The 17,107-nt window shown below is 45.9% G+C and overlaps 1 protein-coding gene across 1 annotated transcript in view; it reads right to left on the reverse strand.

The window, feature by feature from the left end:
• SEMA6A (semaphorin 6A) overlaps nt 1-17,107 on the reverse strand; it is a 151,928-nt gene that overhangs the window by 48,491 nt on the left and 86,330 nt on the right. Inside the window, exons 5-10 of the mRNA XM_075541419.1 lie at nt 17,013-17,075; nt 16,019-16,120; nt 9,346-9,436; nt 5,573-5,692; nt 4,768-4,856; nt 3,532-3,749 (exon numbers count right to left, since the gene is read on the reverse strand). Of these exons, the coding sequence (XP_075397534.1) occupies nt 3,532-3,749; nt 4,768-4,856; nt 5,573-5,692; nt 9,346-9,436; nt 16,019-16,120; nt 17,013-17,075 (683 nt within the window). The remainder of the gene's footprint in view (nt 1-3,531; nt 3,750-4,767; nt 4,857-5,572; nt 5,693-9,345; nt 9,437-16,018; nt 16,121-17,012; nt 17,076-17,107) is intronic.

The following is a 17,107-nucleotide window of genomic DNA, read 5'->3' on the forward strand; positions in this document are numbered from 1 at the left end:
GTAGAAGTAGTAAGTAATAATAAGGACGAGAATCTCCACCTCTTGAAAGGACTTAAGGAGTTTGTTTGTTTTTTAAATGAAAATCAATCATTGTGGGAAGGGATAAATGATCCATTCAACCAGCGTACTGTTGATATCTGCACCCACATTTTTTTTACGATGATATTGACTTGATTTTGACAAAGTTAATGGTATGAAACAGAGCTCAAGAGCTGTTATTATGTTTGCGGCAGTGGGGCACCCATTGCAAGAGCGCCCAGGACAAGAGACCCTGGTGATTTGCAGTGGGGGAACATGGTCTCAGGCAGAGTGAATGATGTAGTCTGGATTTGGGGCACGGAGAAGGATTATGGAAGTCACTTCATAGTGGTGAAGAGAATTTTATGGCATCTTTAATTTCGTAACACAATCATTGAAGTATTACTAATAAAGCTAGATGTAAGGAGAAGATAAAAAGCTTATTTTAGGCAAGGTAGAGGATTAATAGGGAAAATTTAAAGGATTGTCTGTTTACAAAGTATATATTGTTTGAATAATTGAGTATACAAAACAGAACTCCATTTGTCTTGGAATTTCAGATCCGATTTCTTTTGTAAGACTCTTCAAATCTCTTTTACTGAGAGTTACTGGAATGTATATTTGTGCTTGTCTAATACAAAAAAAGGAGTAAGTTTTGCTAGGAGGATTTTATGAGGTGTCATGTGAAAAATTAAGACACTCTACAGTTTGATACTCTTCCCAAAGTTAGGATGGCTTGAAAATCATTCTTTCTTCCTTCTTTACTCTCCTACCTTCCCCATTTACGTCTTTTCTTTATTCCCTATTTCCATTCAACTATTTATGAGATACACTTGCAAATCATATATCTCAACCAAAGGATGTTCTTTAATATGGCATCCCCGCCTTCATTTAGCTCCGAGTTCGCTGTGGAGTCCACTAAACGGTAACTATAACACCAGCAGCAACAGCTCCTGGCCCAGCTCAATCTGAGAAGAGGCGTGCACACGAAGGCCCACAGGAGTCAAGCTGAGGCTGAGGCTGGGTGTGGCCTCAGGATTCCCATGGGCTGCAGACAGCAGGACATGAGCAAAGTGCAGCAATTCAAGAACTGGCTCCACTAGGGTGTGACCCAGAGAGACTGGCAGGAGGGATGCGAGGAGAGGAGCTGGGGGAAGAGATGGAATCAGACCAGAAAGGGGTTTTGATGTCTGACAAGGAATTTGGGGTTTATTCCCAGAGCAAAGGGAAGGCTCTAGGGATTGGAAAAACATCTGAGTCAGGAAGTGTGTGTGTGGGGAGAAGGGTTAGAAGGGAAGGAGTTAAATCCAGAGAGGAACCGCAGTGTACAGATGAAAAACTGGGAGAACCGACAACCATTTTCTAAATTTACTGAACAAATAATTAGGTTTTCTGAAGCTGCATCAGCATGCACTATGGCGATGCACTTTCCGAAAACATTTTAAACTGACTATTTAAAATTCTTAGGGAGCTATTGGTATAATCACAAAGTAAGCCCCACTTCACCATAATAACGTAAATCTTTAAAGTCAAAGTCTACCAGTACTGCGTCCAGCTGCACCTCGACAGTACGCATTTTTGAAAACCATAGCTAGATGAATTCCAATTTAGGAATAGCAAAGTCTGAGTTTTTATAATTTGTCTACTTTTAAATCTGATAACCCCTACAAGAGATTAAAGGTGACTTAAATGTAAGCCATCCTGCAATATGAGTTTATATTTTTATGTACCTTCCTTTCTCTTCGTTTAATTATGCAATTCTGTGACGTTAATTATGTTCACAATGTGAAACCACCATCACTATTTCTAAAACTTTTCATCAGCCAAAACAGACACTCAGTACCCCTAAACAGTAGCTCCCCACCCTCCCTCCTCTCCACAGTCCTTGGTAAGGGTCTAGTTTTATCCTGCTTATTGTAGATATTAAATATTAGAACAATACAAGATTAGGTCTTTTGATCCCTGGTGGTGTCGTGGTCATGCTTTGGGCTGCGATCCGCATGATCGGCAGGTCAAAACCACCAGCAGCTGAGTGGCAGAAAGACTGTTTTTTCCACCCCCATAACCATGTATAGTCTCAGAAACCCACGGTGGTGGGGTGGGGGGTGAAAGTCACTATGAGGCAGCACTGGCTCCATGGTAGCGAGAAATCCTTTTGTGTCTGGCTTATGTCATTTGACATCATGTTTTCAGACTTCATCGATGAGGTAGTACATATCAAACTCCATGTCTTTCTGTTGCTGAATAATATCCCACCTACAGTATCTCTATAATGGATCTTTTGTTGTTGTTTTGGCCTTCACCTGTTGGTGAACCTGTGGAGGACCGAGGCTATCTTTGGGCAAAGGCGTCACCATGGACACGATGTCTGCAGTGAGCATTGGTGTACAAGAATCCATTTGAGTCTGTATTTTAAATAGCTCTGAGTATACCCAGGAGTGTAACCGATTGCCCGTAAGGAGCCTCAGTGGCACCCTGGGGTAATGCTTGGATTGCAAATCAAAAGGCTGGAGGTTCAAACCCACCAGGCTCTCTGTAGGAGAAGGACGAGGCTATCTGCTTGCATAAAGATTTGTCACTACGGGGCAGGATTGACTTGACGGCTTTAAGTATTTACAGCCATACTATGTTCTCAACGGTGTCACTGGGCTCGACCTCAAGGGTGAAGCGCTGACCCCTTGCAGTTTTCACAAAGATCTGCATTGTCGCGTTGCGATGGCAGCACAGCGAACACAGAGAAGCAGTCCACGGACTGCTTCCTCGTTGTTCAATGACTTAGAGTAACTAAATTAAAATAAAAGGGAGGACCAGGCACTCTATGATATTTCTATGTGCAACCATCTGGTTTCTAAATCTTCCCTGTCGTCTACCTCCTGAGTGAGACAATAATGCGGACCTTGAAATCTGCACCTTGAACAATCTTGTTAAGGTGGCCTATTCGAGGGTAACTTCCTTTGAGTGGCCATGAACCAGAATACCCACCAGGAGATGCAACGTAACACGATCTGAATCCTGACTTTCACTCTGTAGCATTTTAATAAGTTTCACGTATCTGATGTATAAAGTCACCAATCATACCACGAGTCAAACAGAAAACTGGCTGAGATGCAGAGACAGAAGATAAATTCTAGAGTTCTAAACGATCCTCTTCCAACCATTGACAACCTGGATCAGGTAGTAGAAATGTAAAAAGATGAACCATAGGATCCAGTTTCCAGGATTAGAAGGACTTAGAAATAACATGTATTTCACATGCCATGTGTTTACATGACAAGACTCCCCCAAAATACAAGTTAATATTATAATTTAACCCATTGCTTTCCCTAAATTTCCAATCTGACCATTCGTATGCTGTTAATTTGTTGATGAAGATGGAATGGCAAGTGTTTCTTAGCTACACATAATGAGCAGCAATCCTCCCTTCAGCTGTGAACACTGGGTATTGCAAGAGGGCCCCTGGGGAGAGGAAGACGGGAAGAAGCGATTCGGTCAACACTGCCAGGGCCTGGTTACCTGTTATAAGGTGTGGAAAAGGTTGCCAGGACGACATCACGGCCATTAATCCGAATCACATCTGTCACGGCCTGGAGAATGTTGAAATAAAAATGAGAGTCTCCGGGAACCGAGCAGTTCAGGCGAGCCTTGAGGAAGGACGTCCACTGTTTCTCCAGGACCCTCTGAGACCCTCCCCGGTCACTCTTGCACACCTGAGCCACGCGCGGGAAAACGACCTGCAGAAGAACCGCGCACGCAAAAGGGGAAAGAAGCATTACATTGCGAGGAAGAGATCTGAGTAGAATCGCTTTTCTTGAAAATGAAAACAGAACAAGGTGCTGCTTAATTTTACCCCGTGTTCCTAAAATCAGTAGTGAACACAGAAAAAACGAACGAGGGAAACGGCACTGGAGCAGCATGTTTTAAAAGATAAGGCTGTGGCATTTAATGCAGAGCCATAAATCCTTCAGGGGATCAGCTCCCAGCACATAAACTCATTTCCATACAGACTGCTTCGCTGTTTATTTCCACAAACAAAAGCTCACTTTGGAGGCACCCGCTCCACCATCCTCGCTGGCTGTCTGCAGGCTGAGTGTTGTACTCTCAGTTTGCCATTCCTCTAACTAAGCAAGCATCCTGACATTTTATTTATGCCTTCTACCTGAGTGACCTTGAACACTGGTTGAAGAAAAAAAAGTACTGAAATGGAATCCCTTAAGTGTTCTATTGCTTTTTGAAAAAGAGACAAAGCTCAAGCTTTTCAATTTTGCTTCAAGATCCCTGGCTGTTTACCCTCCCTCTGTCAAGCAACTCAATTAAAAAGAAAAAGCTTTGCGTATACCTGGGAACCCAAACCGTAAGACAGGTGAAACTCGGGGAAACATCTGCCAATTAAATTTTTGAGAGAAATATTTAAGAAGCTCTCTGTAATCTGTTTCTGCTCTGAAAAAGCACATAGGGCAGAGCAGTGAAGTTGATTATTCGCCACCAGGTGTGACAGGAAGAGGTTGCTAAGTTTCTGTTTGGGATGATGTCTATTGGCTGTTGTTATGCTTAATGCAATAAATATTTTTTTAAAAAGACCTTCAAGACCACACATGTCTTCTTATCTACCAAACTGTGACCAAATCTGCTCAAAACCATGACCATGTCAGTAAGCTGTATGGTTCTCTTGGCAAGGCCATTCAAGACATCTGCCTCACAGTGGGTTTCTAGAAATATTCCAATGGAAGCCAGATGGGCACCCTTTCTCACCTTTCCCATCGTGTTGTATTCCACTGCAATTTCTCTGAAGAAGAAGTAGATATAGTCTCCATAGTCCACCGCTTGGACAAAATATGGCTCTGTGGATGAATGAACACTTTAATTGGGACCATGTCAATCAGAATGGAAGATTTTTAGTCAAAGACAATTGTCGATTAAGTTGAATTAATTTATTGATGAAAAGTATAGGGCCATTAAACATTGGTCACCATGGACCATTTGCAATGACTTCATTCGTGCCAACGCTGATGATTTCGCGAGGCATTTGAGCCTACACATTATCCCTTTCAGGAGCTGTTACCATCAATAATGGAGAATAAATGAGTTATGCATATCTCAGTAATTTCACTTTCCATGATGGAAGCATCTTATCACACAGCACAGAACCTGTGCACATCTCCCTGTCAACTATGACTCATTCACAGCTATGAAGAGTTTTTATCCCCCTTCCGTTTCTCCAATGGCTCCAACCCTTCTGTCCCCTTCCATATGAACGAATCTTTCCGTTCTTTTCCTGTGGGATGTAGACATGAGACCTCGGGGCAGCAGGGACAGATTCATGCCATGCCTTCGATCGTAGTGGACTTGTTAGTTAATAGTCTAGGAACTGATGGGAAGGGGGAAAGAAAGGGGAGGTAATACATCAGTTGGGCCAAAGAGGCAATTTCCACTTTCTTGTCTGCCAGGAGCCGTTACAAAAACGATACTATAGTCTGGTCCATCCAGACTGGAAATCTCCCGCAAGCTATGCGCTTCCTCCATCCCATCTCTTGTGTGCTTTGAATTGTTTGTTCACCTTTCAACCATTTTGAATCATGTTTGACGGTTCGCAGGGTGGGGCTGTCGCCGAGGCTGCGGTAAATGACGGCATCGATGGCCAGGAAGTCCGTCACCGTGGCTGAATACAGCTTTCCATCTGGGAAGAAAAGAGGGGAATGGGTGGGGGGAGGCAGTGAGGGCGAGGACGAGAGAAATCCCCCAGTTTGCTTCCCTACATCAGGCAAATGAGATAGGACAACTGGGAAAAATCCAAGAGTCTCTGGGAAAATACTTGGCTCCCACTCCCAGCCATTTTAAATTGGGATCATGAGAGATGAAACATTTTTCATTTTTAAATTGCATGGCAATTTCTAAGCAGCAGCAGCAGCGCAGGGAGCAGGGTAAATGAAAAGCGCTGTTTGCCTCACTTGATTAGATGGACCTTGACGGAAGTCTCAAGGACAAGCAAGGTCCCTTGGACACTGAACGCCCCCCTGCCCCCCAGTGTGCTCAACTGGATTAGGTGGGTTCACAGAGAACGAGAGAAGGTGACACAGCAGCAGCAGCAACTGGAAGCCCAAGTAGAGGGAACGGGCCCTTGGCCAGAGCGAATGAAGGGAGTGGAAGATTGGTCTATAGACTACAAGGGAGAATGGGCTAACTAAATTTCACCCCAATTCTCCAATCCCCGATATCGCAACAGGCCCTGATCCTCCTGACCTCAGCCTTGAGACGTCCCTAAGCACTGCCAGTCTTGTGTGGTGGTCGTTTAAATAAAAGACAGTCGTGCCAGGCATTTCTAAAGTCATAAACTCCACACGCTCTGATATGCAAGATGACAAAGCAAAGTGAAGAAAAAAGAGGGTGGAGGTGGGGTGAGGCAGAGTTCAACCTGGCCTTGATTACTTCCTGCTTTTGAGGAGACAGGTTTGAAGCTATTTCTAAGTTAAAAAAAAAAAAGATGGAGTTGGAAGATTCACCCCTAAACCCTTTGGGTTTCCCTTCTGGGTTAGCACGCAGTCTTATAGCAAAGAGTCAAATTGGGACGTTGCAGCCCACCGAGAGCTATGGAGAGGAAATGTCACCAATAATGATATTCAAAACCTGCAAACAATGGCCGAGATCCATTTTTAATAGATTTTGCATATTTCTTTTGTGCAGGTCCAAAGTCTCAAGGAAAATACTTGAGAGATAGGCAGCATGACTTTAAACAGCACTTTTTCCAAACGGACCTAAGTAACATTCTTTTTTTTCTTTTTTTACATTTTACTAGGGGCTCATACAACTCATCACAATCCACACATATATATACATCAATTGTATAAAGCACATCTGTACATTCTTTGCCCTAATCACTCTCAAAGCATTTGCTCTCCACTTAAGCCCTCTGCATCAGGTCCTCTGTTTTTTTCCCCTTCCTCCCCGCTCCCCCCTCCCTCATGTGCCCTTGGTAATTTATACATCGTTATTTTATCATATCTTGCCCTATCCGGAGTCTTCCTCCCCCCCACCCCTTCTCTGCTGTCCCTCTCCCAGGGAGGAGGTCACATGTGGATCCTTGTAATCAGTTCCCCCTTTCCAACCCACTCACCCTCCACTCTCTCAGCATCGCCCCTCACACCCCTGGTCCTGAAGGCATCGTCCACCCTGGATTCCCTGAGCCTAAGCAACATTCTTGATCTCTATATCTTTACCCTTAAAACACTGCGATTGTCTCTGGTCCATGAAGGAGCTGCCCTGGTAGCTGTATTACTAAAAGGAATGGATCAATAACTGTATTGGTGAGCTTCAAACTGCAGTCAGCAAACGTGTGCTATGAAACGCACATATCTACAAACCCCAAGGAGAGAGACCCTCCCCTCTCGGGCTTGGTTTCAAAGAAGCTGAGTTTTTGTTTTTCGAGGGAGATAAGGAACACACTTAGGGGGACTTGCTCTAGGTAAAATAAAACAAGACAAAAACCCAAACCCCAAACCGAACAGCTCAGGTCGCATCCATTTCTGTGTGTGACCCACCCCTGCTGTCGGAGTGTGTGTGTGTGTGTGTGTGGGGGGGGGTGTTGGCAGTGACTGGTTCTTTTGTAGAAAGAGATCTCCAGGCCTTTCGTCCAAGGCATTGCACATTGCTAACCTCTCAGTCCACAACTCTGCACAGTAACCATGCGCACCACCGGGGTCTTCTTGCTTTATATAAAAACCAAACTGACAGACACCAGCAAGCCAATCCAAAACGGCTGCCAGGATTCTCTGTGGCTGAAGGCCTGCAGGGACCCCTAGACTGCAGAGGATGGGTTTAAACTGCCAACTTTTTGGTGAATAGTCAAGCATTTAACCGGTTCTACTTGCCTCTATACAAAACCAAAAAAGGATAAAACCCGAATCCACTGCCAGTGAGTTAATTCGAATGCACGGCAACCCCGTGGGTCAGAGCAGATGGGCTCCACAGGGTTTGTGCGCTGTACATCTGAAGGGAAGCAGATCGCTGGCTTTTCTCGGCAGAGCATCTGAGTTTGCATCGCCCCTTGGGGTCAGCTGTCCAGTGCTTCACCGCTGTACCACCAGAGATCACAAGACATACTCTGCTTATGCTTCCCTGGCTACCTCAGGCTACCAGTTGTCCCCAAGTGTCAGGTGCTCTAGTGGAAGCTAAGTCGTTGGGAATACACTGGGCCCTTTTGCTCTCGGCCACACTTACAGGTAGGTCTTTAAGAGTGTGTGTTTCCAACAATGTCGCCTCCCAATAATACTGTGCTCAAACCTGATGAACGTTTCCTTCTTAGGCCTTGGTGTAAACTCCACCCTGTGACTGTGACATCAGCCTGCCAAGTGGGTGACCCTGAGGGTGAGGTTCAGGGAGTTTGACAACCAAAGCCTTCCCACCTCTCCGCCAGCTAGCATGCGCCAGCTTTTGGTTGTGCTGGTGGAAATTATAGCTAACTGCTTTATCCCATGCTATCACAATCACTATCAGACCAACACTTTACCCTGTACTCACCTCCACAGACACAGCTGGCAGTGAATTCCTAAATAAATTCCTAATTAAAAACGCATACACAGAATCCCACTATGTCAGAAAATAATGCATATTTAGATATTTTGCAATGAAACAAAGGGGGAAGGGCTCTATCTAAGCTAACAGCTATACAATCTCCCCTTACCATTATCCTTAGAGCAAAGACAGGCCCCGCCTACTACTTAACAAGTCAGTGAGATTCCAGATATTTGCTAGCAGCCACTGGGCAAGAGAGCTCACTTATCTGAGAGGGCCCAGAAGCAATTCCTTTGCTTGCCTTTCTCTTCCTTCTGTCTGTAGAGAGTGGAGAGGGGGGTGTACAAAGCTCAGTGGGGCTGGCAGGGGTCCTTGGCTCAAGAAAGCAGCCAGTTTCATAATGCAAAGCACATAAATGAAAAGAGTTGCATCTTCGGTGATATTATCAGCTATTGTTGGCTCAAACCAACCCCAAAGATGAGACCCTACTTCAAACCTTAGGGCTTACCCTGGTTTGAAGTAAGTTTTTCTTTGACCTGTGCCCAAACACATCCTCACCAAACAGGGCCTACAAAATCGAGTGCATTCAATATGTTGGTACCCCATTTGAAGACACATGGGTAAACGTGGCAAAAACCTCTTTTGAGAAGCAAAGGTACAATTTTGAGATGCTAATTGCACACGGAAAAGATATTTTTAATTATAGTATTCACCAGAGAATCAAGGTACAACTGTGACTCCACAAATCTTCCCGAGCAGATTTGCAATGACAGGCTGAAACACGCAAAAGCAAATGCCATGGAAAGAAATCAGGTCGTTTACCTGCAAACAGGGCAACGTTGGCATGCTTGGCATCATAAGGGCATCTGGCCATTCCGCTAAATTCATCTCCAAAAGGTTCCAAAGTATCCATCTAAATGAAACAATAGGACTCAATTAGGTACAACTACAACTAACAGTAGTGTGAGCACCCGGTACTAATTAAACAAAGTGCTAAGTGATTCTTCTGTCTTCTTGTCAATAAACACTACACATACCCACCGGGACAAATCTACTGGTGTCAGAGGAGCTCACTGGAAATGAATAGAGATGAAGACACTTGACCGAGGCTCTACCACTGAGAAGACGGAAAATTCGGTTGTGTCTGTGAGACTCTTCACTGTTACAAAACGCGGAATACCAATGTCCTTTTGGAATGGTCTAGAAATGAGTCTCTTTTCTCTTGCAAAAGGAAGTTCGGAGGCTAAAGGAATCACCTGAGTTATTTCTGTGAGCTATGGATTCTATAGAGAATGACTTCAGCTTGGGGTTTTGTTTTGTCTATGGAGACCTGCCGTGATGGGTTAAATCCCAACAGACAAACAACGGACTATTTGCTCAGCTACAGTCAGTAAAAATACAGCACCACCAATACAAGCAGAGCTCCGTGGCCTTTGCACTCCCACCCCCACCCCACCCCCAATCACGGCATGTAAGCACTGAAAATGATTTCAGAAAGGCGTCCCAGCCTCCGGGGCATAAATGAGAAGTGCAGAAGCGGAGGACTCTCATAGGTCAAAAGCAGTGAAGCGCGGCGTTGTCACCTGACTTGCTAAGGGTGCCTTGCTCCTTCATGCTGAAGGTTCTCACTGGCCCACAGATGCATTCCATTTGGTAACGCCAGTATTAAAATACAAATAAAAAGTACAAATTTAAAAACAAAGAAGCTTCACATAAAAGTCCCGATTTCTTGCTTCTTTTGAAATGTGAATGTCAATTCATGCTCTTCTTATTCAATTAGCGACAATCAGCTAGAGCTGACTAATGGGGTCTGCCTGCTTCAGATTAATAACCGTCTGCAGTCCTAAGGCCCTTTCCCCACAGAGTCCACTCACCCACTGCTTGTTTCATTCTACAAGCGAAGTGCCCCCTTCCCCTAGGCATCTGGGGGTGTGGCAGAGTCTGGCTTGCAGGCCACCACATTCCATGTCCTTTCCTTGAAATCACACCACATACATTTCGCACCCTCCCCTGCTCTATGTGTAGCCATATGACTGAGCTCTGGTCAGAGGAAGCTGAGTGTAAGTGATCTGGGTCATTTCCAGGGGTGGCTGTGGAAAATAACTATGGATCCTTCACCTGCGATGCGTCTATTATTGGCCCACCACTGCAGAGGGTTCCCGTGTGAAACTGCAAGAACCTAAGGCGCGGCAGAGAACTTGGGCTTCTGAATAAGCTCGCCGAACAGGGACCCGAGCGCTCCTCAACAGGATCCACCCAGCAGACGGCTTCCTCGTCCAGAGTGAAGCCAACTACATTGGTCAGAGGCTGGCCTGCTTGCATCGATAAAGCAGTGCTTCCTGCTTTGTGCACCTAGTGGAAAAGTCAGCTCCACCTGGTCCATAAAACGATCTCCTCCATAATCATGAACTATTTCTTACAGCCCTCTGCGTGCGCAGGCTCCTTTTTTTCTTCATCGTTTTAGAGGAATTTATTTACACATCGCCTCTTTTGAGAAACTCAATGAAGATGAGGCCATGGCAGCTCTGTGCTGAAGGAGACCCTGCAAGGCCTGGAGCGTCACATCAAGGAGGAAAGAGTGACCTTCTCAGCGACAGCTGTTTGTGCTATCAACTGATTTTACCTTTGCTCTAGCCCCCAGCCCCTAGGGGAAAACAGGGTGAGGACTCCCATAGACCTTTTCTACGAGCCACCTTGACAGGGCCACCACTCACGCCATCTTGAGTTTTTATTTTAAAAATAAAATAAAATTGCATACAGCAGTTGTGTTGAAAAAAATGTATTTTTAGGAGAAAAATGTTCGATTCGGACATTCTCACGACCAAAGCACTTTTCTCCCAGAATGTTTTTTATTAGCCCTTTTCTGATACTTTATCCCAAGAGCTTCCTGTTGAATGGTGAGAGACTCTGATCTGTGGGTCTGGCAAGGATGCAAAAGGGATGCTGAGTCCACAGTGATGCCGTGAAAATACTCTTATCCCAAGCAGTACCTGCTGGAATCCTGCAGTGGGGAAATAATCTATCGAAGGGATTTTTTTTTCCCCTTTCCATAGACCTACTCCTAAAATAGTGGCTATTGCTGTAGCTAGCCAGAGGTGGGAAGTAGAGGTAGGAAGCATGAATGTATCGGTTTGTGAGCTTGAAAAGGCTCAAACCAAACCATTCCAGGGTGAAGTCCTCTTTCCACGTAGTAAGAGCTAATCCTTAAGATAGTCAATCAGCAGACCTAACAGCAGCCCCTGGGAAATTAAACCAGCATAGGGTACAGATAATTATACAAAGAACCAGCCTGACCTTCATGGAAGTTCAAGAGGCAGAGCGAACCAGAGAAATGGCATGGATGTCATACTAGACAAATGATGGTAACCTTAGAAATCCCTCCCCTGATAATCTTATTTGGGTCTATAATCTGTCTTAGCACATTATGTCTATTCTATAAATTGTAGAAATCAAGGCACAGTAGAGACAGAAATTAAAGAATTGCCACTCTCCTTCTTCAAAGTTACTCGAAGCAACTTGTCACCGTTGTGCTATGAGACAGGTTTTTAGCTGGACAACAGGCCATTATTTTAGCTTTATTCCTTTGGTCCTGGTCTGTTGGGTGAAAAAACGCGATAGTGTCTATTAAGGGACAAAAAAAGATACTTAAAAGGGAAGTTAGGCCGTCCCATAACCAGCTACACACCACCCTGTGTCACTGGCATAGTCTTCCTGTGCCCTGAGTCTAAAAGAGCCTGTTTCTGAGCCATGCCACATCTTTTCACTGCCATCCAGAGACACACATGTAAATGCAGACTGGGCATGAAGCACATTCTTGTCTGTGGCTTCTGAGAGGGCCAGCTTCCTGTAACAGACCGTGTCTCTCAGTAAGTGTGACAAGAACAGGTGAGCGGTGAAGGAATCAATGTAGGCGAGGCATCGGGAGGAAGGTAACCTGTGCAGGAAGAATGCGCTAGACCACTCACAGCACATGTGTCACAGTGCCAAGAAAACCTTAGCTTGTTCGAAAAGGTACTTTTCCAGCTAGCCAATTCCTTAGGCTTTGCTAGAAATATTCACCTTAATGAGTTCTAAACAATGGCAAACAGGGACAGAATATTAAGTGGCAGACTTGAAGCTCAACCTTCAGGTCCTTGCTGTCATTGACTAGTATCAATGGTGGGCTGGACTGCATTGCTCCCGTTTGCCATTTCGTCCATGAAGGTGTTCTCTTGCATAGCTTTTGACTGATTAAAATATTGCATTCATCCATTGTGTCAAGCACATTTGTACATATGCTGCCATCATCATTTTCAAAACATTTTCTTTCTACTTGAGCCCTGGGTATCAGCTCATTTTCCCTCCTTCCCCACCCTCATGAACCCTTGATAATTTTCTTTTCTTCTTTTTGGTTTGCTTTTTTGTTCTGTTTCTTTTTAAAAATCATTTTATTGGGGCCTGTGCAACTCTTATCACAATCCATACATCAATTGAATCAGGCATGTTTGTACATACGTTGCCCTCATTCTCTTCTAGACATTTAGTTTCTATTGAGCCCTTGGTACCAGCTCCTTTTTTCCCTCTGCCCTCCCCCTGCCTCATAACCATCCCCCCGACAGAGTGTGGATTGTCATTATCTTCATCTCTCACACCGACCGCTGTCTCCCTTCCCCCATGTTTCTGTTATTCTTCTCCCTGCAGAGGGATATATGGATATGTGTTGATCATTGCCTTTCTCCTTGATAATTTATACTTTTTTTTCCAGGTCTTACACTGACTGATGTCTCCGTTGACCCATGTTTCTGTTGTCCGTCCCCCTGGGAGGGTAGTTATATGTAGATCATTGTGATTGGTTCAACCTTTCTCCCCCCACCTTCCTCTTCTCCTACTGAGGGATTTATCTGTCCTGGTTCCCTGCATTGCTAACTCTTATGTGTACCAGTGTACATGCTCTGGTCTAGCCGGATTTGTGAAGTAGAATTAGGGTCATGATAGAGGGGGGTGTGGGTGGGGTGGGAAGCATTAAAGAACTAGAAGAAAGTTGTGTTTCATCGGTGTTATTCTGCACCCTAAATAGCTCATCTCTTCCTTGTGACCCTTCTGTAAGGGGATGTCCAATGGATAAATGGATGGATTGTGATAAGAGCTGTACAAATCCCCCATAAAATGATTTTTTAAAAAGAAAAGTGAACTCTCAGGGACAGCTCTACCCTGTCCTATAGGGTCACTATGTACCCTCGCCGACTCATTGGTAGTGAGACTGCTCAAAAGCATTCCAGTTGGGTAAGGATGCCGGCTAATGCAGTCAGAGAATGCCCAGGCTTCTCTCATTTATCTGCTAGTGATGGAAAGCGAGGTCCTGCCATCTCGTCAGCAAAGACATCCCGAGACGGGCCTAAGACCTCGAGAAACTACTCGCTGCTTCCTTGCTCGTGGCCAACAGCTGTTTCCCTGAAACCAGAGTTAATGTCAAGCAGCTGCACGTGACTCCTCAAAGAGTAAACGCCAAAGCCAAAGCCTCTGTTCTCTGTGTTATGATTTCCAGCAGGACCTCACAGAGGGGATCCCCACCCTGTTGTGCACTGCTGTGGTCTCCTCCAGGGTCTCCAACTCAAGCTCCCTGCCATCGAGTCCATGCCGACTCATAGTGACCCAAGAGGACAGGGCGGAACTGCCCCTGTGGGTTTCCAAAACAGTAACTCTGTTTCATTCCTCCTTCCATTTCATGAACTCGCTTTTTTTTTTTTTTTTTAGCAAACATCAGATAATGTGAATGAAACAATATTGTTCACTCAAATATATATAGAGAGCATTCAAAATATCATTCATTTCAGTTACATTGGATATGACAGCACCTTATATTTTGTGTCTAGGGCAAGTGTCTCACTTGCTCGGGAACGAGGGCCTGCTCAGCGGTCAAGCCCAAGGCTGGTGAGCCCACTGGCTCTGACTACAGCCCAGAGCTCCTTTGCTCCTGCTTCACACACCCTAGATTTCACTACTGTCTGCACTGAGGGAGCCTAAGTCTAGATTCCTACCCACCAGTCTCCCCCAGCGTCATCTGACCCACTCACCTCTCTATTCGTGTGCCCTTCAGGGCTAGACAGAGTCACCATGCTCAAAAGGGAACTGTATCATTTCTCACCAGCCACCACTGCTTCACTGCTGTTTGCTTGGTGGAAGGAGTCCCAACAGTCCATTCACCCAAGAGGTTGTCTAGTGGACACTCCTGACTCCTCACTCCTCCTCCTTGTTCTGGGTCTCAATCATTAAATCTGACTGAGAGTTGTCACTTAACTATTTTCCTGAACCGATTCTCCTCCTTGCATCCATGGTCTTTCCTCGTGTTATCCTTTGTCACTGCACAGCCTGACCCTTCAGTCTTTTGCCCCATGTCTGGTCGTGCTGCCCTCTATCTGGAATGCCCTTCTCTCCTCGGTTGGCTCACTAACTTCAACTTGCGCTTTCTGATACCGGGTGGGCATTGCCTCAGTACGCATGTCTCCCACACTCACCTAGTGAGCTCCTGCTCAGAGTCCTGGCACCTTCTGGACGAGCACAGGCATGCGTTCCACACTCATGGGGCCTACTGGTTCCTTATGCGTTACATGTGGAGTTTCATGTGCGAGAACACGAAACGGAAATGTCTCAAGCGAGCGATCCCTGACCTTCCCCGTAACACCCCGCCCCCCCCCCCCCAATACTCTGGTCCCCTCTGGCGGCAACTCCACGGAATTGTGGTTTCTTGTGGTTTGCCATTCTACCTACAAGGGAGGGGTCTCCTACTTGTCTTTATAAACACAGATCCTGGCTATGGCACACGCTCTCACCGTCTGCTGAGTTCAGGAGGAAGAAGCGGGAAAGAGCAGATGGAGACGGGAGAGGCTCTGGATTACTGTCACCTCTGCTGACACAGCTGGTGAGCCCCTGATTCTCCAGAGACAGCCGCTGGCCTAACAAGACTCACCATCCTGGAGAGCTATTTCTTTCTCTCCTGGCCTACAGGCCATGGCCAAGCAGGGCAGTCTTCCCCGAGTGTTAGAACAGAATTACATTCCAGAGTGCTTTACAATCTCACCTACAAGAAAGCCACGGGTTTCACATGGCAAGGTTGTGAGCTGCCGTTCAAGTTAGAACTCACTGACAACACAGGTGTGTGTTTGTGCTTGGAGAGGAGGTTGTGATAGGGGTATGAGGGCGACGGTGAAAGACAGAAAGGAAATCCACCTGCTGTACATGGTAAGTATGCCAGGCTGCTGTACAATAAAGAATAGGGTCTCACAGAAACCAGCATTGCTGTGTAGGCTCTTTAAAGACGTGTCAATCAATCCTGAGCAAACAGGAAGCGTAGCGGCCTGCCCAGGATCACCCATGCGAAGCAGTACATTGAGTTGAACGAGCGAGAGGAGCCTGGGTGGTGTTCAATCAGCCCCCTTAGGTTGCTGCAGGTGCAATCACAGTAAGTTGTGTAACAGCCCCCGGTCATCCGGTTCCAGGCAGGGAAAATAGCACTTACTTGATAGTGTCTGCAGGAAGGGTTGAAGGCATTGGTTCCACAGACAAACAGCGTGTCCTCATTTTTCTTTAGGAGAACTTTAATAAAGTTGTGACACTCGTCCTGAAAAATAATTCAAACTTCTGTGTCTCTGTCCCTCCCATACATTCATTCCCATCCCTACCCTTATCTGCTCATCCAAAGCCTCCTCCAACTGCCGTCGCGTCAAATCTGGAGGACGGAGTGGAATGGTCCCACGGGGCCTCCAGAGCTGGGAGTCTTTCTAAAAGCCGCTGGCCAAAGCGTGTGGGTTTGAACTGCCTTCCTTCTGGCTCACAGCTGGGCACTTAACCGCCCTGCCAACGGGATTCCTGCGCCGTGCACAGGAACGTTAACACTTAAGCAGCGGAGCAGCCCACCTCTCAAAGTTTGAGTTGCTCTTAACGATTAACCCAAACAATTGCTTTCTCGGCAGCAAACAAACCCAGGGTGCAGGAGGGAAGAGGGTGTTCAGCTCACAAGGAAGAGACAAGCCTAGAAGCGTGAAGCTCCCGCCTTAATCAGTTCAATGCCAGATGCGCCAGGGTCCCTTGATGTACAAGGCTTCGGCTTCTGGTTAAAGTGTTTTTATGTTGTTTTATGACCAAAGGCACAAAACTCTGCATGTCTGCTGCAGCCTTTTATGAGCTCTTCCCTGATTCCCCGTGGGCACTGGGCTTCGAGGTGGGGCGATGGGCGAGTGCACTCGAAGAGCTGGGACAGCCAAGCCTGTGCCCATCATCCCTAGTGCGCCTAAGTAGTTCATGATGCAGCCCGAGCAGCTGTCGCAATGTGTCACCACGTCAAAAGCAAACTCTTTTTGAAAATTAAAGCCTTCAATAAGTTGATGGAAAACGCAGTGGCTGCGGGGAAAAGCGAGTGGCACAATCCGTGCCACATCACAGTCGACGGCTGGAGTTCACAGTCAATACCTTAACCCAAAGTGGCAGCTGCAAGAGAAATGAACACTACCCACCTTATGTTTCCCCTTCATTCTGCACGTGTCTACATCAGCCTGTCTAGATTTCCAGGTCAGTTTCTGTCGGGATCAAGAAAGAAATCAATTCGAGC

The sequence above is a fragment of the Tenrec ecaudatus genome, chromosome 2 (assembly GCF_050624435.1).
Source record: "Tenrec ecaudatus isolate mTenEca1 chromosome 2, mTenEca1.hap1, whole genome shotgun sequence".
In the NCBI taxonomy this organism is placed as follows: Eukaryota; Metazoa; Chordata; class Mammalia; order Afrosoricida; family Tenrecidae; genus Tenrec; species Tenrec ecaudatus.